A 25,685-nucleotide genomic window follows, 5' to 3' on the forward strand; every position below is an offset into this window, starting at 1 on the left:
AAACATGACCAGTCAGCTGCCCAGTCGCCATAATAAAAGTTGGCATTGTACATCTCTGCAGATCACGGATGTTACTTTTGTATTTATCCTTTGTGATAAAGTTTCTAAAAAGACGTAGTTCTGATTACATTTCTGTGAGCTGAGCTCGTCATCAGGAGGTGGAGCGTATGGGCGAGATGACTGCCAAGTTGCAAGCCACCGTTAAGGAAAAACAAACAACAAAACGGCATTTCCAGCTGTGAATGTGCAACCAAAAGTAGATATTTATATCAAAACGTGATCTTTTTCTAAGCATTAATTGTGTTTTTTGTGCCTAAACATAATCACATTAACCACAGCGTCATAGAACCAGAGCATACAAATGTTACATATCCAAGATTTGCAGAAATGTACAATACAAACATTTGTTGGGCTGCAGTCAGACGTGAGGAAAATCAAAGGATATAAGACTTTATGGGAGAAACTGTGTTATTCTAAACCAGCGGTTCCCGACCTTTTTGGTTTGTGGCCCCTTACAATCAAGCAATTGGTACTTGTGACCCCTGATGGCTTAACCGCTGTTTCCTTGATTAGAAAAACAACCACCAATCAGAGCTTTGTAGGCGGGATTAAGAACAGAGATGCCATCTAGCTGCATCCATGAAAAATGGCCACAAAAAATGACATAAGCTCCGTGCTTGTTGCCATTTTTGTGGCCATAAACGAAGCTGACAATAGACTGTAGATGGGTGCGTCTCCACGTCCTCTCACTGTAAAAACTAAGCCAGAATATCTTAAATATGGTTGCTGTCATCTTCGTCGTTTGCGCAGTAGCAAACAGGAAGTTCCTGCCAACACACAGTGCAATTGCAAAGCATCAAATTACTAATCAAAACCAAACTCAACAGAAAAACAAACCTCTGAAGAGACATCAGGATGATAAGAATTACCTGAAATGACAGAAACCATCTTGAGGAAAAATTTATTTGACATGTACTTTTGATTTGTCCCATCTGCTGACATGGAGGGGGCGGGGTTTATGACCTGTACTGCAGCCAGCCACCAGGGGTCGAATGAGATGTTTTGGCTTCGTTATTCGGGAGCTGTCACGCCATCCACCATATCTTAAATTACAATCATTGAGTTAGATAAGTTGTTGTAAGTCGACTTATAAAAAATATTGATATATTCCCTCAATCAATGCAAGTAAAAGTGTTCCTAAAAATCACTGATTCACGTTGATTGACTGATCACTGATTCAAATTTTTTAAAAAAAACATGATTTTGTGTTAAAGAAACACTTCTCTTGGGACCACCATAGGCTGGAAACTACTGTTTTTAACAACCAGTGTGAACAACTAAAGTACGCATAAAGCTTTGACTTATTCAATATGGCATTCTCAAAAATTTTTTAGCTCATGAATACTGATACAACTGCTTTTTTTCCACTGATGCATGATGGGATTAGCACGCTAACTATTGCGTCCAGATCTGTAGCTTTCTAGTCGTCTAATAGCACCTGGTTTCACAGTGGATCAACAAGTAAAGCTTCACTTATTCACACTGGAGAGCAGAGACAGAGATGTCAGCAGCAGAAACAGACACAGAAACAGTCAATGAGGAAACAATTGTTACTCAAACCATATGATTTTTGATATGTTAGCTCTGTTCGTCTATTATTTTGAGTTGTAACTTTATGAGAGAAAAATGCAAAATGGCAACACTGAACACTTTTGTAATGTTAACAGGCATGAAGACAGACAGGCTGCGTTTCTAGTGGATCTGCTGTATGTAAAATGATTTAAAGCATATTTTCCGTTGTGTGTTTATGGGTCTGGATCGCACCATTCAAGCTGTGCACACAGTAAAAACTGAGACGAGACAAATCAAAAGAAAATCAGCAGGAGTGAGGTTGACGAGGAGGACGACTGGAGCCGTGCTACACTGGGCTGTGGTCCGGAGAAGCGTGTGTGGCCGTCACCGTCACGCACTCAGTGGCTGTGTCCTTGGTCCTGCGAAGGCCCATGTACAGCCTCTCGTCCAGGTTAGCAGTCAGTTTGTCCGTGAGCTCTGCTGTGATGGTCTGCGGGCCGTAGCCTGAGGAGTCGGGCTGCTGAGGCGGCGAGCGCTCGTCCGAGGGCTCTGGAGGGAGTCCGGGCTGTTTGCTGTCCTCCTGGGGGTCGTGGTGCTCCACCAGCGCCCCATCTTTCTCTGAGACGGACGCTTTAAGAGTCGGTGAGGAAGAGGAGGCGCGGTCCTCAGTGGCAGCCTGCTCCTTGTCTATTCTCTCAGTAGTCATAGGTTCGACCTTTGGAGTGTCAGGAGTGCTGCCGGTGCCGTCGCTGGCCTCCTCGTCAGGAGCACTGACGATGCGAGGGAGCGTGCTGTGGTAGCTTGTGTCCAGTGGGTAGTTCACGCTCTCACCCCTCCGTAGCGGCGTCCGCTGTCTGTCAAAAGAGGACTGGAAGTGTCTGACACCGGGGTCGCTCCACTGCTTGTGCCGCTGCCACTGCTTGCGGAGGTGGATTCGGGACCGGTGCTTCCTCAGCGGCGACTCCTGCTGGTCAAACTGAGGGTCGTGGCGGAGAAACTCGTGGAAGAGGGCGTCCGTCTTCTCATCTATGCTGTAGTCTCGCCGGTGCAGCGTTGGCGGTTGAGGGGACGGCTGCACAGCCTCTCGAGGTGTGAGCATCTGACCATATGGGAACCAGCTCAGTGAACCAGCACCTGTTTCTATGGAAACTCCTCCACTGGCACCCAACAACAACTCATCCTCCGGCTCCTCCTCGAAGAGATGAGACTCGAAGCTCTCACCAATAGTGCCAGTGCGCCCTGCGTTGGTGAAATGGTGCCTTTTTTCATGGGCTGTTCTGTCCTTCGGGCTGCCGCTGATGCTCCCAAACAGTCGCAGCTCTTCCGGACCACGAGTTGGAGCCTCGATTGACGCATAGCCGCTGTCCATCTGCAGCAATTTACGAGTCCCTGTTTCGCCATCGCTGCCCCCTCGCTCTGATTCCGTGCTGTCCTGTTTCCTTCTTCTTCCCTCCTTCACCCTCAACCTCTCATCCATATACATCGAAATGTCTTTGTCATCGTCTCCACACTCTGCCTCATCTCCTAAATCCTGGGATGGGTAGCTGGGCAGCCCTCCTCTCTCTGTCTCTGTGCGCCCACCCAACGAACACACACTCTCAGCATCACTGCAGACGGAGTTCCTGTCATTGTTGCTGCTCTGGTCAGAGGCTGCGTATTGTTCCAGTGATGCACGAAGGGTCCAGATGTCTTTGTAAAGTGATTGGGGGTCCTGGGGATCTGGGGGTTCCAAAGGGTCTGCACCTTCCCTTCTTGCCAGGGACAGTGCTTCGTCTTGGGGATCAGGGGACAGGCCAATCACCCCTGGTCCTCCATGGCTGCAGCTGGGCTCCACCATCACCTCTACCTCTACCCTGTAGCGTGCACACAGGTGTGGAGAGACGAGATAAAATGAAAATAGTAAGGAGAGAAGGGAGGGAAGAAACAAATGCAAACGCAAAACAAGTGTCAGTGTAACAGCATCTCCCTAAATATCACATTATCTGACACATGGCCGTGTTCACAGAGCACAGAATGATTTCATGACTTGCAATGGCTGCTGTTGCATGTCGTGAAGGGGATCTTTTGGATATTTTGATGTGGGGTTGTATCGGGCGCCTATTCATAGACAAACCGCAGAGATGTTGTTCGGCATGCCACCTGTATGGTGAAGAAACTAAGCAATGTACTGCTGACTGGGTCAGCAACAAAACATATTTTAGCCACCTAAAAAACTACTGCAAATGCAACTGTTTTAAAACCAAATTTCGTTATACCTCCAAAACCTAAACAATGCTGATTCAGGCTTCAGGGATTGTGCTATACTTTCATGATGTTTTAACAACGGGTGACGTGCAATATAAGTTATGTGCAACGTATGTGCAATATTTTGTATGTGCAATTTATTGGGTGTGCTTTGGTGCAGCTGGAGCTGTTTTGTTCATATCTAATTTATTTTATAATGACCTGTGAAGGCATTTATTGGTCCAGCATCTGAGTCCAAGACAAACAATAAAGTATGTTGCATCGCATTGTGTTGTATCGTCTCGTATTGTACTGTATCTTCTCTTATCATATTATATGATATCGTATTGTATCGAGTCATGTCGTGTCGTTCCAAATCATCAGAAAACCCACTTTGAGGGGTAAGTTGTTAATGGCTTCAGTTTCCCATTAATGCTCTCGTCAAAGCCACCAGTAATTTTGGCTCAGTGAACATAAGAGCTGCTGGTCTACTGCTGCTTTGATCTGTTGAATAAAGTGATATAAAGGCTTCATTATGCCGTTGTCACTATCTGACAGCAAAGGAAAGCAGTGAAAATACTCTCATTATTGGGTACACTTCAAATGATATTGATTCAGGTTGTACTTTTTTTAGGTGGTTGGAATACATTTCATTGTTGACCCCCTCACATCTGTGGATTGCTTAGCCTCCATGTTGGACTCCAGCATGCTTCTCCAAACTGGGTGCACAAACAGACATCTACTCTCTGTATGTAATCAAATGTCTACGGTAAATACTCCATACAACCCCACTTCAAAAAAAAAAATCTGAACTACCCCTTTGAACTAAATGTAGCTGAATGCTGATGCTCGAAAATCCCCAGAAATCCCCAGCTTTCTACTCGGGGAAGCAGATTTAAAGAGCACATACTGTATGAACCAAATCTTCAGTGATATCAGTAGCAATAAACTGTAAATGAGCATCATCGAATTTCATGGTTGAGGGTGGCTTCCAGGAAATTGCTTTCATTTTTAACAATAAACATCTGCAAACATACACAGGAAATCCTGATTTTGTTTAATCTAATATTTAGCGATGGAAAATAAACAGTTACATAAGAAAAATACTTAATAAAAGGAGATTGGTTATTTTCTGTTGTACGAGCTAGTATTGGGCATAACTGAGTACTTAAAATAACAAGAATCCCAGTGACCCTTGCACTTTTGCGGACTTCATGACATTATCAGATCATGTCAGCGATGGAATGGTTTCCTATGCCAGAATAAACCCTGTGTCCCCATTCTCCACTTCACTCTCCAAAAAAAGTGCACTCTGGGAATCCCCCACATCTGGCTCCGACTCTGACAGTGGTTCTTGTTTACGGGGATCTCATTACATACAAATCAGGCTGTGACTGGACAGTATTTACAGTTACACTGTATGTAGTTTTAATCTAATAAACCCTTGGAAACTTGAGAAAATTGGCTGGATTTCTTTGGGAAAACATGGGAGGAAGGCAATGAGCAACAAAAGAAGAAATGACCCAAAAATTAGCAAGAAATTAGGGAAAAGTTCAACAAAATGACTTAAAATGTGTTATACATATATATATATATATATATATATATATATATATATATATATATTTAATTTAGTTTAGTCATTTTTACAACTTAAAAGTGAAATACACACCACAAAATAAAACAAATGACTGAAAAGGTGTAGGCTAAAGCCTTGGCTTATTACACCTACCCTTTTTACAAAATAAATAAGACAAATTCATTAGCTTTTTCAAAAAATATTTTAAAAAAGAAAGAAGAAAATAATGTATAAAATTATAAATAAATTAAATAATACATCCACTAATTTCTTGCAATTTGTGGATCATTTCTGACCAAGCCACTCATTACATTTTTGCCCATGTTTTTGAAAGAAATTGCACCAACTTTCTCAAGGTTCAAAGGTTTAAATACTTGTAAAAGGCATTTAAAAGCAGCACAAGAAAAGTGATGTCCCTTCATGTTTCAAGGGGTTAAATGTCACTGCAAAACTATTTGCCTTAAAAAGACACAAGGACAGTTTTCAAAGATATTTTTGAATGACTTACAGTTCAATATCCCTTTCAAACATTTCAGGTTTGATTGTATTTCTGCTAGTCTGGCATGCAAAAACAACCACTGTGAGTTTTTGTGCAATGGTTTTTGGTGCAGAAAAAAGAAAAAAGCACACTTGTGTTCAGGCAGAGTAGTGAAGAATTGGGACTAAGGGGTAGATATTACTGTATATCATTACCACACGGTTTCTAGCTACAGTAAAGAAATGAGTGCAAGGCAGCAAAGCAGTGAACGGGATGAATGGGCAAGGGAATTAAAGATACCTGCCGAGGGAGGGGGGTGGTGTGGAGGGAGGTGAGAGGAGGCGTGTGGTGGGGTGGCTGGGACGGAAGGCGATGTCCTGTGTGCGGGCGATGTATTGGATGAGGTCTATGTGATGCGCGTCGTTGTCGTCCTGGTCCATGCTCTCGCTGGCGGCTCGCTGGCGTTGGAACTGCCTCCTCTTCGGAGAGCCTGGCTCACAACAAACACGGGGTGAAAGAGCAGTGAGTTGTGTAACAGAAGGCAGGAGTGAAGTGACACTTAATTCAGGATAAAGCTTCCATCAACTGTCGAGGTTTCTGAGGGGATTTTGTGGTCTTTTTTTTCGGTCCCTTGGTGAAATCGAAGGATTGGGCCTGGGGAAGAGTGTGTATATAGGATGAAGGGGATCGGCAGGGAGGATTTACTCAGGGCTCAAATTGACTTGGAACGACCGAACTTTACGTCACTGAGCCATCTGTCTTGTACGTATGTGTGTCTGTGTGGTTTTTCCGTCTTAGCAGCCAAAAGGCATCTCACAGTTGGTTGCTGGAGCCTCCTGCTTAACAATTGTCTGTTTACCACCAGGGAATACTGCCAGAAATACTAAACACACAGAGAAAATACATCTACAGTACTGTGCAAAAGACTTAGGCCACCCTAAAGGGATAGTTCACCCAAAAATGAAAATTCAATCATTGCTGGTACCTTCATGCCAGTTGCAAAGTCGGGTGAGGTTCTATGGTCCACAAAACACTGCAGGAGTTTCACAGGGAAAAGGCGTTGCACTCATTTCCAAAACAACTGAAGCAAATGGTGACCAAGATTCAAATGTTCAAAAAAATACATACTACATAAAAACCTATACACAAAATGTCTATACTGCTCGTCCGAAGTACTCCAAGTGTCCTGAAGCCTCGACGTGCCAAGTGGTTTTGAAAAAGTCACTGGCGTCATGTTTTTAGCATTGTTGTAGCCTGTAGCTCCTAATGTGGGAGCTACATTCACATATGCGTACTTGCACATGACCACCGAGAGGTCACGTTCTCTGCACACTAGTGTGAACACAGCCTCCCCCACACGCAGTAGTTTTAAATCCAAAAAAGGGACTTAATAATTGATGCTTACTCCACAAGTCTCTCTCTGTGTGGGGGAGGCTTCTGGGTAGCATGTAAACACTGGCATGCAATTACTATTAGGTCTCATTGGTCTTGGGCTAGCACACACACACACACACACATATAAGTATAAATGTGTATGTACATTATATATATATATATATATATATATATATATATATATATATATATATATATATATATATATATATATATATCCTCATTACAACCTTGCTAAAACTACACATCTATGGTGGCCTCAGACTTTTGCAGAGGTCTGTAACTAAGAAAGAAACTGCCAAGAGTACTTTATTTTCTCTGATATTATGAAGGACGACAAAGAATTATTGCACTTTCCTGCTGCATTGGCACAGATCGTTCCTAAAAATATTCCTTACATCATCAAGGATCCATTACCTCTGGTGTCCAGACTCGAGGCTCTCTGGCTGCTGTCCAGCTTCCATTTCTTGATCTTGAAGTAGGGACTGGCCCCCTCCAGACTAGCATGGCGCCGCAGTTTTGTGAAGAACTGCAGCACCGGGCCCTGGCTTCCTGCAGCTCCGGCACTAGCATGAGGGGCACCGCCGCTCCGCACCGCGGCCCCCTCTCCGACACTGACACTGCTGCCTCTGCCGCGGGGCCCCGCTCCCATCATCTCGATCTGAGAGACGGAGAGAGAGAAGCGTGGTCAGACAGAAAACCTGCCAAGACGAGTGGTGTGTGTATAACTCTATCTGACAGTGATGTTCCACACAGGCCTCCTTGTTTACCCATCAACCATCACTCGTGTTGGTCCTCCCTCAGGCTGCGTGACCCTTTAATGTCCTTATGGATGACTCAATGGTTGACTGGCTGCTTGAATAGCTGTTTGGTGTACTGAAAATTCATCACTCTAGAAATGATTAACTCCTCACACTTCACTTTGACCTATATGCTGCATGTTTCCAAAACACGAGCTCTTACGGGTGATTTGTATGCACACTCAGTTCTTGTGAGTAAGGATGTTCCTTACGACTAATTTCCCTGACATTTAAACAGAACTCTAAACTTCGGTCAATTAGTCTGAAAGACAAAAAAACCCTACAACATTCAGAAAACAGTCAAAACTGAGCACAAGTTAATCTATGAGGACAAACATTATCCAATAAATTATTGAGTATATCATAAGCGCCATTTGTAATCATTAACCCTTTGACTTTTGCTCTTTGGGCAACTTGGCTTGATTTCTCTCAAAAATATGAGAAGAGGGCAATGAGCAAGAAAAGAAGAAATGACCCAAAAATAAGCAAGAAGTTAGTAAAATGTAAAAGAAAATCAAAGAAAATTAATAAAATAAAAAGTAAACTTTTCTCTGCCCACTCAAGCCCCACACTCCGCAACCACTGTTCACCCAATGGGAACAGTGGAATAATGAAAAAAACACACAAACAAAATAAAAAAATAAATACATTAATTAAAAAAACAACCAAAGAGAAAAAAAGGATGTGATTGACATTTTGATAATAAGGAAGTTGTGCCATACTACAAATGCATTATAACACAGAATATCAGCCAATAGTACCTAAAACTGCCATTTTTTCCCATAAAATCAATATGCAGTTGCCATATTTTAAAAAAAACTGACTCCGACCAGTATTTCTGGTGCCGAACAACAATGTTAGCAACTTTTAATGGACAAGTTGGCTAATAGTTCACATTCCAATTTGTGAGATATTCATGCTTGCTTTTTTTGTGCTTTTCAGCAAGAACATCACTGTTAAATGCCAAACACAGGAATCCTTTCGTCATAGTTGTGATTATTGGTTACCACTTAGCGTGGAGCACATTGAGACAGTAGTTGGAGGTAACTTACAGAGGTGGAGCTCGGCTCTTTCGTACTGAGAGTCAGAGTGTTCTCACTGAAGCTGGTGTCCACCACAGAGTTTAGAGCATCTCCAGGGAGGGCGCAGCTGGGGTTAACGCTCAGGCTTGTCAGCGCTGTTTGCGGGAGGGGGCACAGCATTGGCTGAAGGGAAGCACACACAAAAAAGCTTCTATTCCTTTTGAATTAGGGCAGAGCAATATGTCAACATTATAGCAGTATCGTGAAATGAGATGGATGTCATCTTAGATTTTGGATATCATAATATCATAAGTTTTGTCATTTTCTGCGATTAAAGGCTGCATCGCAGGAGAGTGATGCAGTTTTCTGAACTTACCAGTCTCTTTTAGCTGTTGTATTATTTGCCTTTACCCACATAGTCATTATATCCACATTACTGATGATAAACGCTTCAAAACTTGAATAGACGTGACTTTTTTTGAGCTGCGTTTAGATGCTGTTCAAAAGTATTTACACCTTTGAAATCTGAGTAAATTGGTGCGATTTCTTTCAAAAGAAAGAAAAAAAGGCATTCAGCAAGAGATGCCAGCAAATAAAGCAATACATTATGAAAAAGGTGTCAGGAAAAAAAAGAGATAGAGAGACAGAGGGTAAATTACTAGCAAATTATTATTTAAAAAACCTCCATAAAACTCAGTTTATAATTATTAAATTAATCTATTCTAAATCATGTTGGGGTTTTTTTAATCTTTTTTTTTTTTTTTTTTTTAAAAAAAAATTCAGGTCATTTTTTTGTAACTTCTTAATCATTTCTTGCTTATTTTAGGTAATTTTCTCTTAAATTGCTCATTGCCTTCTTCTTTTTGAAAGAAATCAGGACAATTTGCTCAGGTTTCAAAGGGTGAATTTTCCAAAATGTTATTGTGTAAATATTTTTAAAAAGCATCACTTGTCAACCCTGCAATATGGTAGCAATAGCAAGTTCAAAGTATTTGGTCAAAAATATTGTATATATATTGTATTATTTGATTTTCTCTCATTCGTACAACCAAAGTCTGTGGTTCCACTTCCAAAGTTTGTTTTCATGTTCAACATTTATGACTGAATATAAAGTCCAGATCCTCTCTCCAGCTGTCAGCCCTGCTCCACTGATTGAACAACAAAATGGGAAATCAATGTGCACAGCCTGTTGAAATGAGCAGGCAGAGAGCTCCCTGCTCCATGTGTTTGGCTACATTACACTGAAACATTTTCCTGCCCCTGACCCGCGTGATTGATGCTCTAATTGACCCCAGTCACGACTAACGATGCATCAGGACTAATAGCAGGTTAAAGGCTGTCACCTGGAAGATGGAAAGTGCTGACTTGGCGACAGGGCGCGTCGTCATGGTGATGCTGTTCTCAGCCGAGTCGCACTCGTGGATGGTGACTATCTTGAGGGCCGGTGGAGGCATGTGGAGGTGCGTGAGGCGGGCGTTCTTCAGGTGGTGAAAGTCGCCCTCGGTCAGAGTGTACCTGCGGTGGACAACACAGAGTTAAATAAAAAGCTTTAAAATCTGGGGATGTCCCATTCTGATCCCGATTCGAGTCATTTGATATCGAGCATCTGCTGATACAGTGTCCCGATCCGATACTTGTATTTACCTGGATGCACACGTCAAGTACTTTAAAGTTATCCAAATCAATCCAGTGTACATGCTTGACACTTTAATAGAAAAAATGTCAGCATCCAAATAGCTCCTTTAGGTTTTTTATCTTATTTTTACAAAAATAAGAAAGTAAACCAACTTATTCTGTCTGAATTACTGTATTACGCATTTATTCTGTTTTTTTTAAAGAAACACGCTTTATGTTTATCGTCCAAGTTTGTTTTTGCACTGCATGTTGAGCCACGTCTAAGAAGATTTTCTTTCACGGACAGTTTTCAGAATTTGAGTCTAAAAAATGTCTCTCATCACAATCCAACTTAGTGCATTGTTGTTTCCTCAACAAAATAAACAAACTTAAATGTGTCTTCAGAAATTGATCTCAAATCCACTAACTGCAGCATTGTAATTAAAGTACCGAACACTATGAATGAGTAATATAATCATGATTCATCCTCAAAGTAGCATTATAGCTGAACTTAAACATTACCTGTAATAACAAATAAAAACTGCTTACACTGTCACATTCTGCTTAATACGGTGCTATAGTCAAACTAGTTCACTGAAAATGAACAGCAAAAATTGAAATTCTACTTAACGTGGTGTATCAGCTTCAGCTAAACATAAAAAATGGGTTCTACTTATTGGAGCAGCATCATTACAATAAAACCTGAAAATCTGCTACAAATTGTGCTCTCTGTTTACGACACCTGAGTGACGGCGGACGTAAACAAAGGAGCTCAAAACAACCGATCAATTAAAAAATGTGTTGATTGGGCCTGGTACTGATCCTTCAAATCCAATTAGGACATCCCTGGTAAAATCCTCTCAAGATGAGACATAAGTTAAATATATTCTCGATAAGTCATAAATCATGAAGCTTAGCCGTGCATGAAAGGGGAACAGCCACAGGGAAATATCCAGCTTCAAACCCATCAGACTTTCACTGGATCCTGCATTTAGCCCCAAAGAAAAATTCCTCCTGAAGAATCTGCTATCAGGCTCAAGGCTTTAAGAGAAAAGTAGGGCAGTGAAATAATGAGCAGGAGTGAGAGCTTTTTGTGTCCACAGCATACATAATGCACTCTGATTTCATTCTTAACCCTAAAGTAACATAACAGAGCGATGGACACAGTGAAATGTGTGAATCCTTTGATCTTAGAGAGCAGTAAAGCTGGAGTGAACGGACGTTAATGCGAGCTGAACGCTGAATAAGAAGCATTTGCAAATATGGGCTTCTGTTAATGTCGGCTTTCTGACCTGCGGCCCTTCTCCTGGGCCTTCTTGCCGTGATCGAAGAGCGCAGCCTCATTGAAGGAGACACGACGGCCCGTGGTGCCCGTGGAGAGGAAGCGCTCCGTCTCCTGGTCGTGAGAGCTGGCCATCGACAGGCACTCTGACTCATCCACCCTGATGGTGATTTCTACCAGAGATACAGCAGGAAGGAGACAGAGGAGGAAGACAGATAGATGGGCGAAGAAGGAGCGACAGGTTATTGTCATTCAGTGAAATATCACAACATCCGAAGGTCAGAGTGGTCAAAATCAGAGGTGTGGACTCGAGTCACATGACTTGGACTTCAGTCAGACTTAAGTCAAAAATTTGATGACTTTACACTACCTAAGAGTGCTATTATGCTTTGAAAGTGCAATGTCAGAAATACTTTTTTATAATTAAGTTTAGTCACTTTTGTTTGAAAACCACATGATGACTCTTTCAGAACTTGAAACTCACTGTTAACAACTTGGGACCTGACTTGAGAATTATAAGTCTTGATTTGTGACTTGAATGCAGAGGCTGGAGATTAACTTGTGACTTGCACAACAATGACTTTGTCTCACTTTTGGCCATTGCGTGAATTTGTCAAAACTTGATTTATAACCAAATACTTTCAAAACTGTACTTTGTATTTAGTGGCAAGTGGCAAATACGCTAAACTAAGATGCAATATGATAAAATTTATACATGTTAAACATTGGCGTGTTAGCATTGTCATTTTGAGTGTGTTAGCCTGCTTAAAGGAACAGTTCACCCCTAAATCAAAATACAATACTCTTACCTGTAGCACTGTTTAAGTCTAGATTGTTTTGGTGTGAGTTGCTGCGTGTTGGAGACATCGGCTGTTGGATATCGGTCCTCTCTCTAATATAATGGAACCAGATGGCACTCGTCTTGTGGTGCGCAGCAGTGTGTCTTTGCAGATAGCATTACTCACCATAACTCAAGATAATCTACAAACCTTGTTATGAGCAGTTTCCTGTAGAGAACTATTTTTTTTCTACCTAACAACAACCCCCACTGTACCACGAAGTGGAAGAAGGCGTGCATTTACTCAGTGAGAAGTTTGTGCTTGTGAAAGCGGAAATTGTAACACTAATGGTGTCCTCCTTGGATGAGCTGTGACGTTATCTAGCTCAGTGCAGCAGATGAACGCCCCCTTTTGCACAGTGATACAGTTGGTAGCTGTAGTCTGATAGAAAGAAAATAGTTCTGACATGAGATTGTTCACAGAGGTAATGTTGTTGAGTTTTTCAAATGTATTTTTTGGTGTTTTAAGCACCACTAGCCGTGTGTCTATGGACAATGGCTCCAACACTTGGCAAATCACACCATTACAATCTAGATGGATAAATAGCACAACAGGTAAGAGGAAAATTATGTATTTCTGATTTTGAGGTTAATTGTCGACCTGTCCGAAAAGATAAAAATAAAACTAAATGGCAATACAGAAAATGGATAATAACCTATACTCAATAAATAGATTCAAATAAGCAACAAGAAATTTGCATCTTAAATGTTCGAAAAGGAGTACAAAGAAGTATAAACTTAGAATTTCCTACCCCTTTCTGGCGAATCACTTATTTAATTTGTGAACTTTATCTCTATCATATACACACACACTTACATATTTACACACACAGACACACATGCATACAAACGTACACACACATACATACATTTTAAACATACACAAATACATACACGTACATATATACATGCCTCCGAATCTACAAGTATAGCCTATACATACATGCATATTCATCTATATTAAGCATAATATGCGTACATGTAAAAATAAAAGTCTATCTTAATTGGTGGTGCGCTGGTGACATGGGGACCATGAGCCACCCTTTTAAAAAGTCATCTGTCTTTCTGTCTGCTACACAGCACATCTACCCTGACTATAACAGAGGAGAAGCATCTGATGCTCAGACACCTCTGTGGAGGATGAGAATGGTAATACGGCAAACTGCTGACTGAAAACTAAACAAAAAGCCTTACAGAAGCAGTTTGGTGCCAAACTGATGCTGCCTCTTCATAAATCATTCTCATCGGAGACAGAGTGCATTCACTGGTCCCAAAATATCAAAATGTGTTCCAGGAATGGCACGGCTACTTAAAATAATTGGGTCGGGATCACAATATTTTAATGGAATAGACATTACACGTTTGTGCTGACACGATAAAAATATCCCTGCTTGCATCAATCCGATCCCTCCATCTCCCAGCCTGCCCGTCTCCATCACTCCTCCCTCTATCAGCGGCTTATCTCTTCATCCCTCCCTCTACACATTTCTTCCCCTTTGTCCATATCGCTCTTACCATGGGTGGGCTGGGACTCCTCCACATAGGTGGTGTTTGTTTTCTCAGGGTCATCGCTGGCCCTGGAGCACACAGAAACATTCAGATCAGTGCAATGACATGATCACCCCTGAAGTCTGTCTTTCATCTACGGCTGACCACCGTACCGAGCTTTATGATCAGCTGAGTCGCGATTTGACATTTCTGTTCAGAGTTTAAAAATCCAGCTGTAAGATCAGGACGAGGTCATGGGACTGAATGTTCACCATGCTGTTTGTCTAAACAGCTGCCTGCCTGGCCGTATAATCAATGAGGGCCTGAATCATTGCCGGTAACTGGATAACCCTCAGGGCCGGGGGACCTCTTGAACTGATAAAGCAAGGGGCTTTATTGGATTGCACGTTTCCACTCATCTTTAAGGGCACAGAGAAAATACACGATAAAGGTCATATTGTTTCGAGGATGGAGCATGAATCATTCTTTTACTTTATTCCATAGAAATATAACGAGAGTAGAACGGACGTTCACATTCAAATCAACGTAGCAGAAAGGCCAGAGCGATGGCTATTTTTATGTGTCTCACTCGAAACTGAATAAAACTGAAGATAAATGGCGTTCACAAATTCACAAATAGCACACACTGCCACCTCGAAGGTGAGACAACGCTGTCCCCCGATTCTGCAATCGGACTTATAGGGAATGGCGAGGCGGCATAACGGCACAATATTCCAGTCTTGAATAGGAAGTGTAAAAGAGGCTTTAGTTTGATAGAACTAAACTTGAATTGGTTTATATTTGTATTTTCTCTATTTAATCAACAAAATAGACGTGAGAATAGGCCAAACTAGTGAGTCTAACACACTTTACAGCCCCCGATGATCTCTTATCTCATACCAACTGACAACAATCACTGTTTTCTTCTGTACTAATCAAAAGACCGCTGCAAACAGTTCACGCCTTTTTACTCATTTTATTTCTGTGGTTTAATCTGTCTTAAAATCTGCGCGTTTCAACTTCTCTCACTGTCGCTGATTCTCTACACAAGCTTCTCTAACCCCATACACAGGATTTACAATAGGAGGCAGAAAAAACTGTAACACTGAAAACTGAAAGCTCTTCCCAGTCATTTCTCTCCATCTTATGTCTTTGTGCAGAGCTATGATCTGTGTGTGTGTGTGTGTGTGTGTGTGTGTGTGTATGTGGGTGTGAACTGACTTGAGGGATTTCTCCGTCCACCCAGATCTGTGCTTCTTCTTGTCTTTCATTTCCTCAGTGGCTCTCGCTTCCTCATAACGCCTGTGTGTGTGTGTGTGTGTGTGTGTGTGTGTGTGTGTGTGTGTGCGTGTGCGTGCGTGCGTGTGTGTGTATTGTACGTGTGCACACAGGGCCGGGGTTGAGATGCAAGATTAATCACCGCCGATGGCTGCTATGAAATCTCATTACACTCATCATTTGTACCAGTCTGCCCGATTCTCCCCTGCTCTCCTCCCGGCGAGCCTCGCCTTTTCACGGCTCAGCCTCTGTGCTCGCTGTTTATCTGCAACTAGCTGATGCGCTCTCGTATATTCAAGTGTACTTGATGATGCGTGCTGCTGTAGAGAGGGACAAAGCGTCTGCAGGGTAGCCGTGTTACAGCTGAATAACCACAGATGAATCACAAATAGATGAGCATTAATATTGAATGTGTTTCCAGTAAGGTGTTTTCATAACGGCCCCACAGGGGGTCCTGACAGTCAAACAGCTGACGTGTTTCATGAGTGAATGCACCGTGTCGTCCTGCTCCAACATGCTTGCATGAGTCTCTATGGAGTTACACAATTTCTTTTTCTGCCACCTACTGCAACACAGCTTTCTTTGCTTTCATTTGTTTAATGGATCACTGCCTTGTCTGTTATTGGAATCACACTGACGAGAGGTTTGGGACTCGGTTGGGTGGAGCAAACTGGACCACTGCACAGGAAGTAGTTAGCTTCATTTGCAACTGAATGAGCCTTATCTATTATGCAAGTATACACATTCAACATAAGTACCAGCCTGTCTCTAAATAGTGGATAGAGTAGTATCCGTCAACTGTGTGTTCTCGTGTGTTTCATGCAACAAATGATGATTGAATTGATGATGCAGACATAATCCAAATGGTTACGTCGCAGGCTTCTTTGCCACTGCTGGCTGCTGGATCTCACTCAATACTGGACCAGTTTCAAAAAGCTGGTGGTAGTCACGAAAATAGGAGAAAAAAAAGGGTCATTGAAAAATACAGAGGTTGCAATTTAAGTAACAGGGACACCAGCCAACAATAAAATACATTAAAATGAAAACCAAAACAACATCAACACATTCTATAGCCTCAAATTCACCAGAGTTGAATGAACACCTCTGTGGCACCGTGTCAACAAAAAATTGAACATCACAGGCTCCAGAAACGTATCTGTTATTACAGAGCTCTTGTTATTAAACTGTGCAGCTGCTGGCTGCTTTTATTAAGTCCACCCCTCATATAGGTCCTCATGTTTGTTGCTCACAGTGTTCTGGGTTTTGAGCTTATGCTGCTTAACTCGTCATAAGTTGCTCTGGCTAAGCGTGTCACATGAAAAATGCTGAGTGTAATGCATAGTTTTCGCATCGCACCTGGCACAGCATTGCCCTCCTCGACACCAGCGACGGAAGGCGATGAGGAAGACAGAGATGAAGATCAACGTTCCTACCAGGAAGATGGAGAGGATCACCAGGAGGAGCACGTAGCCATCTTGCTGCTCCTCAGGCTTGATTGGGATCTCCTGAAATACACAGAGGAGAGCAAAGATTAATTACATAGATTATCATTAACACTTGTTCTTTTACAATAATGACAAGTCAAATGTCTGCAGTGCAAATGGCCCATATAAGTTCCTTTATTGTACTGTGCCGACAGATCTGTTAACTGGTAATTGTACCTTGAAAAAACAGATTTATGTGTAGGCAGTGAGGGGAAGTTATGTAGATATATAACAGGAGGAGAGGTGGGTGTCTTCCTGTGCTGAATTTGGACATTAAGTGTGCTAGTTCAAAAAGGAGAGCTTCCCACATAAGCATCAACATACTGGTACTATTCACTGATGGTTAACGCTGCACCTCTCTGAGCTGAGAGAGAGGTCAAAAGACATCTACACTCGCCTTAGATACATGTTTTTGTCATTTAAAGGTCTCAATTTTGAATTCTGACTCAGTACTTCAGTTGTGCTGCTTAGCCCATTGACCCTTTAACACCTGGATCGACACCAGATTTCTTGCATCACATTCAGACACCCTTCACTAGCATTTAAACCTCTGAAACCTGAGAAAATTGGTTTGATTTCTTTCAAAAACACAAGACAAAACAAAATGAGCAACTTGGCAAGAAATGTCCCAAAAAACTGCAAAATATTAATAATAATAATATGGCATATCATATTTGCTGCCAAGAATATTTTATTTATACCTAATAGCTGAAATGATCACAAAACAAGAGAAAAGTGCCCATATATATATATATATTCTTATTTTTCTGTAACAGATTTTAGCACACTTTCTTGGGGTCGTTTTCTTATTTTTTTTTGTTGTTTTTTGTACTTTTCTTCCTCTTTTTTGACTTTTTTTGCAGGTAATGTTCTTGTAACTTTTCACTAAATTATTGTTCATTTTTGGGCCAATTTTTTGGTAAGGTGCTTGTCACCATCTTCCCATGTTTTTGAAAGAAATCAGTGCACTTTGTTTAGGTTTCAAAGGGTTAATTCAGTTTTTATCCAGAGGTCACATTTTTGTAATAAGACAGAGGGACATGCCAATCACGCCGTCCTGATTCAACACGTCGACTGCAACCTGGATTTGACTACCTTACTGTGCAGCTGTTTTACCTTCCCAGTAACACTGTGAAGCTTAAAGGATTGATTTAGCCCCACTGGCTGGTTGGCCTGCATAAAGTGAATCTATAAATACAGCAGTGAAATTAATCAATAAATGCCGGGGCAATTAACCTGTCTACAGTGTACCTTAGCTACGGGAAAGCTCTCACAGGGAGGACTGCAGCTGAGTGAATTAACCACAGAAGGAGCACCGGCTGAGGCTTTAGTGACAATATTCAGTTAGTTTTGTGATGATAATCATGTTTCAACAAACGACTTCTTGAAATTTCTCCTTCTTTATTATTTGGAAAAACTTTATTCAATTTGCTTATGAGAAAAGCAGATGGGAAACTATTACTGGCAATAAAGCCATGTCTTTTACTGCTCAAGTATTGCTTCATCAAGAACATATTTTTCAATATTTTTCTGTGAATAGCATTTTTCCTTTTATCTGTACATTTGCACTACTTTTCCACCAAATTAACTCTTTTTAGCAAACCAGCCTGCATTTCCAGCGGAACGATTGAAATCAAGGATGTGTCATCAACAGAGGGCTTTGCACAATGCATGATGGTAGTTAGCTTTTTATATACTGAGCAAAGTGGCTTGATTTCTCTAAAAAAAAAAAAATATGAGAAAAAGGAACTGAGCAATGAAAGATGAAATGACCCAAAAATTAGCAGGAAGTTAGTGAATAGTACAAGAAAATTACCTGAAAATGTGTTAAAAAAAGAAGTGGGGGGTAACACTTTCTATGAAGAGCACATCTATAATGCATTATGAAGGCATTCATAGTGAATTATAATGTTTTCATAATGCTTTATGAATACACTCATAAACAGACATAATGCTTACTAATGCACTATATCAACAATCATAAAACATTATAGATGTGACTCATGATGATTTATAAGTGGCAAACGTTTTATAGATGCTCTTTACATGTTATAAACTAGAGGTTGACTGCTGGGGCTTATGATGCATTATGAATACCTATACTCATTTATTCACACATTAACTGTAGTAAGGACTCATAGTGTGATGTAACAGTCAGTAGTAAGTGAGGTACATATTCATACATTTATAATAATTTATGTTTCATTGTTTGGGTTAAGTAAATAAATAAATATAGTTTTTCTGCAGCTTTTCTCTTTTTAACCTAGACATTTTTCCCTAGCTCTTTTTAAAATATTTTTTATGCATGTACTAATTTCTTTCCTGCGGGGGGGAATTTTTCATTTTTTTTCAATTTATTGTTTAATGTAGCTGATAAGAAACAAACAAACAACAACCCCTGCTTTTCTTTGGTTCCACATTTGAGCTAACCTTTGCGTTTCGGAACCAATTTATTTTTGGTCAAAATGATCTGAACAATTTACAATTAGGTGTGGGAACCAGAACCACTTCCACATTGGTATTGTGGTCCATGATTACTCCTTCAAACTATTAGCAGTTCAGTGCTCGCTGTGAGCTATTACCTATGAATCAAATATTACTGCAGAAAATTTGATTTATAAAGAAACATATGAGTGAATAAGTAACTAAATAGATAAATAAAATCCAAAAATATCATCTTGGTAATTATTTTTATTATTATGCAGCAGAATTTGTGTTTTTATCAACAAATTGATTTTTTACTCAGCCATAAAAATAATGTGGAATTAATTTAGAACATTTTTCTTTCATTGCTGATTTTTCACATTTTTTTCTGAATTTTCTTTTGGATTTTTTTCAATCAAAAGAAAGGCTGAATTTTGCTTCCTCAGGCACTTTCTTTTTGCCCATGTAGGCCACAGAAGAGGGATTAAAAAGGTTTAAATAAAATGATGGATGGCAACATGAGTGGAAGAGTACAGAACAAAAGCAGGCTTTGTTCTTTTATAGAGCATCAAGTGACGTGACAGCAAATGTTATATAAAGATAACAGACTTTCAGTATCAGAACGATGACCTTACAGATGGGTGCTGAACTCTATGAGGGGAGGATGCACAGCAAGTGTTAATGAGCGCCAGACTCTGACGTCACATTTTAATTTCTCTTCGAGGGGAAATTAAAGCCGAGATTAGATCAGAGATTTAATTATGTCAGGTCCAGGTCAGGATGTTCTCTATTAGCCGGTCAATCGGCCAGGAGAGAATATGAGGGAAAGTATGGTTCTGCTGGTGAGCTGGACACAAACACACACAGGAAGTTTGAGAATAAGCCAGTGGCGAAAGGCAGACTTACTGTGGAGTTTTTTGGTAGGATGTTCCAGACGGTAGACTCATTGCTCATGGTCCAGGCCAACTAGAGAGTCCCCCTGAGAGATAACACATGCACACACACACAAACGCACAGAGGAAATGACTGTTACCGGAGCAGTTCATCAAAACACAAAGTCAGCCACCAGAGATACTGTGATTCATCTGTGCTGATAAATCCAGACACATGTAAACAAAACTTCTCTGAATTCACGAGATAAAGAATGCCTTTGCATGTCTGATGTCCAATATAACGCAAAGATGTGATGTGACAGAAGATGCTCTTGCTGCAGAATAATCTTGTTGCATCTCAAGACTGCAAGATGAAGCAGAAACCAAATGTATGTGTGTATAACGTGTGCTTGTGCGCATGCGTCCGATCCCACAGAAGATGCAAATGCTAGCATCTCAGCTGCATATCATCACCCATAATTCCATATCAGCCTGAAGACTTTCTTTCTTCCTCCCACACACACACACACACACACACACACAACAGAGAGAAACACCAGCTCTTAGTAAACACCAGCTCCAGCAGCCCCACTACTGCTGCTGCTATGCGTTTGCTCTTACAGATCATAGCCATTAATACAGCTACTGCTGCACCAAACGCCCACACACTCACACACACACACACACACACACACACACACACACACACACACACACAGGATAGATCTACTCACCCAGCAGGGTAGGAGCAACATGCCAGCAGCACTCAGCACTCCTTGCTCTCCTGCCAGTCACTGCAGCACTCAACTTCAGCACCACAACCTGTAAGCTTTTGCCGAGGCTGCTTTTTGCTGCCAGCCTGTCTAACTCCCCCTGTGTCTACCGTCCGAGCGTGAAAAGCAGTTACGGGAAACACATCAGGCTGTGACCAGAATGCTTTCCTTTGCAGTACTGTACCCACATCCTGCTTTCTACCAAGCCCCAGCCGGCAGTGTCTTACCCTGATGGAGGGCAGTGCGCAGCAGCAGCTCTGAATGTGTGTGTGTGGCTCAGGAGTCTCCTCCTCAGCTCCCTTGCTGCATCCTCAGCCACCTCAGCAGCCCATCCAGCCGACCGAGCCGGAGCAGCAGCAGCAGCGTTCCCCCTCAGGGCTGGCCCACTGGCCTCGGAGCAACAGGATGGCAGTGCTGCATGGCTGATGGCAAACATACGGCAGAATGAGTGGTTAATTATTCAGGTTAAGAAGATAAGTTTGGTATTACATAACAACCTGCATTCAACACATGCAAAGACCACTGACAGATTCTCTTTACACAACCTTTTCATGGTGATGATCATGTAAAAATGACCCAAAATATGTCCTTTGAAGAATTTTGACAACATTAAGAAAGCTAAACTACCTCGCGATGTTCCTTAAATGCAATAATACTACGGATGCACGATACTGGATTTTTTGCTGATGTCCAATATGCCAATATATAACAACTCTTATGGCCGATAAACAATAACGATACATCGACTTTTTTCTCACGTAATTTTAGTCATAATCACGTCTCCTCTATAGTGATTTAACGTCATATTATACTTAATACTCTTAACATGATGGCCCACCAGCAGATGGAGACATAAAATACATGCTTTTCAATATATGTAGTATTCATTCATTGTGCAAAATAACAAAAATACTTCAACTTCAGGTTGATGTTTTGTACATGTTCACTTAAAACATATATACATATACATACATATATAGATATATATATATATATTTCATTATAAATCCAATATCTGCTGTTACCGATGATGTGCCGATATTATCGTGCATCCCTAACTAAAAGCAATAATATCGTTTGATAACCAGATGAAAATCCTGGTAGTCTTTTATACACCCTTCCTCTGTTGTTAAAAATATATGCTGAAAAGTCATTTTTTGTAAAATAAACTATGCAAATCAATGTGAAATGGTATTTTGTTGAACATTGCTTACTTCCATAGCGTTGCAAAGCTTGAAGACTGCTCTATTGATTGCCTGACAGCGCAGATGGTAAGACACGGGTGTCCCAGCAGTGGCATATCCCGTCATGCTTAACAAAATTTCCGTCTATCTATGCCAGCTGCATTACTGGCATCACACTGTACATCGTTCTCGCTCCTCCTATTGTATTTCGTCCAAAGATTATTACCACAATACCTCCACAGATCAACAAAGAATTGGAGTGGCCGATGTTGGACAGTATAATAACCTGTTTAAAATAAGACATTATTGCACAAAATGAAAGCATCTTATTGCTCGGTGCTGCAATATTTCCTCCCCTACAGCCTCGTCTCTGGCTGGTTTTCTTCTGGAGGTTTGGGGCTGATAAGATCTTTTGCAAGAAGACAAAATCGCATCACATTACGTGATGAAATGAAGTCGATAGTAAAGTTTAAAAATGGATGAAAAGCAGCCGCACTCCGAGCAGCGCGGCAGAGCAGAGCTTAATAAATATGCCATCTTGATATTTCACAGGCGCCTATGATTTTCATCAGTCCGGTGACACCGACGGAGAAAGGTAGCTCACGATCTGAATAAACTGCACACACACACACACACACACACACACAAACACACAAAAGGCGAGCAGGCATGAAGCGGAGGTACACACTCACCTACTCAGCTGGCCGGGTCCATGCAGGGGTGGAGGGGCAAAGCCAATAACATGAAACTCTTCTGTGAACACTTTAATGTGGATTTTTAAAGCTAAAAGTATTTATGAATGAAACCCCACTGGTTAAGACACGCCCACCACCCAGTCAGAGACGCAACCACGTGACGCAAGGAGTGAGGTAAAGCTGGGGGACTGAAGGGTTTCTCCAAATTAGCCTGATGCTCAGTTAGTCCCAGACAAGTCTTTTTTTTTTATGTCAGGGAACCCTGAGTGTCTGAAGATTATATCAATTCCCCTTTTATATACATTTTGCATTCTCTTGTGTGCTCTTTTATTGGTTTATTATACATTAATAAATGCTGTCACATTCTTGCAAGTGCAAAATGGTGACGCCTCATAAATCTGATTGTCTGTCTGTATGTGGGGTCAAACAAGTGGCACACAAAAGAGCAGCAAAAACTTGATCCCAGTCCAGACTACTGGGTCCCTGTCTGTTGCCCATGCAGCAAATAACACATAATATTAGCGCCATCTAGTGGCGTTGTATGCTCATTAGCTTCATACATGAAAAACAGTGGAAGATATGCATTTTGCCTTGAAGAATCAAAGAGTTTTTAAGATCATACACAGATAGCATCCGGTTAAAGCTAATATTTGTATTTTTTTCCTAAATGTAAACAATAAATGCACTTTTTATAACTGGGAAGAATAAACTATGGAATATGTTTTCTGTAGATTGTTTTTATGTCACCTCTTTTTGGTTTGATTTACAAGGACACTTGTTGATTTTTTTTTAACGATGTCACACTAACAGTATTAGATGTGGTAATAATTTCTAACAATCCCAATTTATTATCTAATGAAAAGTCTGTAATTCATTTGATTATCATTTTAGCAAGGTACTAAATACATACAATGATATGGCCCAAACATCTAATATTTCAGAGAAATATAATTTAGAATAATAATTTAGAATAATTTAGAGAAATGGACCCTGTAAATATGACTGTAAACTACAAAAGTGAATTTGTCTATCAATTCAACGTTAATTTCTGCTCTTACAGTTTCTGGCTATGATAAATGATGTAAATTTGGCATTTTTTTTAAAGAATTGTTTACCACCGAAGGCATGGTTTATCACTCACTTAAAAGCGGATTTGGAAGGCATGTTTTCTTTTTTTTTAATTCAGTGGTAAAATACATAAAAAACACAGCCATTTCATGTTGTATGCCCCTCCCCTAGACCAAAATAAAAAATCCCTCCCCTTTCCCTAAAAACTGATTTTACATGCCCTCTCATAAAAAACGAACAGTCCACTTTACTTTCCTTTCCTTAAACTATCCTAAGACACACCTGTGTAGTAATGATGCTGTTTAATCAGCATCTTGATAGGCCACACCTGTCAGGTGGATGGATTATCTTTGACAAGGTGAGGTGCTCTGTTAAACACCAAGTCTAACAAATCTGTGACCAAAACTTAAGAGAAATATATCGGTTGAGGGCATGAAAAAGTCTTAGAGACGATACTTTATTAATTGGAGAAACGGGTGTGACCTTTTTTTTTTTTATCTTGACCCCTGCCAAAGTTACAAATGCTGTTCCTTGAGCCTCCCCGTGCTTGACAAAAGATACATTACCCTCTCTCCACAAAAAATAACCAAAAAACATTGTAATCACACCCAATGCAGGCAGTATGGAGCCAATGCAACAGGCAAACAGCACAGGAATTAGAGTTATCACCAAAACAAACAGCTAAATTCTTCCCTTTGAGACTCTAATTGTAACAAAAGAAAAAAATGGTCCAAAGATTTGCAAGAAATATGTTAAAATGCAAGAAAATTACCATCGATGTAAAATACCCAAAAATATTTTTTTTAAGTTAAATTAAAAAAACAAAACAGCAATAAGTAAATGGCCAGGGGGAAATGCTTAACAGTTATACGAATTCTGTAACATAATGTTAAATATGCAATCACGAAAATTAGTTTTTTCCTTAGCTTTTTTCTTTTTTTCCCTGAACATTTTCACCTAGCTTTTTAAACATAATTTTCTAAATCTACAAATTGATTGCAATTTGTAAAATTTTTTTTTTTTTTTTTTTTTTTTTTTTTTTTTTACCAATAGCTTATTTTTTCCCATCCGGATAAAAAAATGCACCCATTTGCTCAGGTTTTAAAGGTTTAAATACTTGTGTCTGAATGCAGCACAAGAAAGGTTACGTTTCAAAAGGTTAAGTAAAACGTAAATCCCACTTAAAGGGTATGTGATAAAATTTACAGTTTCTGGCTATGATCAATGGTTATTTTGGTGATTTCTAGTTGAAAACAAGCCTTACAATACCGCCACGGGATTTAAACTCAGAGGGTATTTAAATTAAGTACAAAATAAAACCAAGTTGTAGGCTATGTCCCTCCCCTGTTTTCCACCGCCCCTTACCCCTCATAAATAACGAACAGCCCCTCAAACTTTGACTTAAAGCATAAACTGTATAAACTTATGAAAAAAAAGCAACAAAAACAAAAGTATTTTGTTTCAGTTTTTCTTGAGTATACTTACCTGTAGTTGTCCTGGTGCTTACGGGATGGTAGACGACCGCCAAAACCCATAAAAATCAAGCTATTGAAAGCTAACCGCTCCCTTGATTTTCAAAAGACTACACTACCCTGCATCCTTTGCGCCACCGTAAA

General features: G+C 40.6%; 1 protein-coding gene across 2 annotated transcripts; it reads right to left on the bottom strand.

Moving 5' to 3' along the window:
* Positions 1–412: 412 nt before the first annotated feature.
* cbarpb (CACN subunit beta associated regulatory protein b) lies at positions 413–21,388 on the bottom strand. 2 transcript variants are annotated; one of them, XM_042512467.1, is made up of 10 exons: positions 21,350–21,388; positions 20,384–20,456; positions 16,926–17,074; positions 14,319–14,380; positions 11,976–12,138; positions 10,413–10,584; positions 9,100–9,252; positions 7,665–7,908; positions 6,153–6,342; positions 413–3,425 (listed from the first exon to the last, which is right to left on the bottom strand). In XM_042512467.1, exons 2-10 carry the CDS (start codon positions 20,429–20,431, stop codon positions 1,919–1,921), a joined length of 2,688 nt encoding a protein of 895 aa, XP_042368401.1. In that variant the 5' UTR covers positions 20,432–20,456; positions 21,350–21,388; the 3' UTR covers positions 413–1,918. The 2 variants fall into 2 exon arrangements, with proteins under 2 accessions (XP_042368401.1, XP_042368409.1); XM_042512475.1 differs by lacking the exon at positions 21,350–21,388 and adding an exon at positions 21,084–21,117.
* Between the last annotated feature and the right edge of the window lie 4,297 nt (positions 21,389–25,685).

This window comes from Plectropomus leopardus, chromosome 3 (genome assembly GCF_008729295.1).
Source record: "Plectropomus leopardus isolate mb chromosome 3, YSFRI_Pleo_2.0, whole genome shotgun sequence".
NCBI lineage: Eukaryota > Metazoa > Chordata > Actinopteri > Perciformes > Serranidae > Plectropomus > Plectropomus leopardus.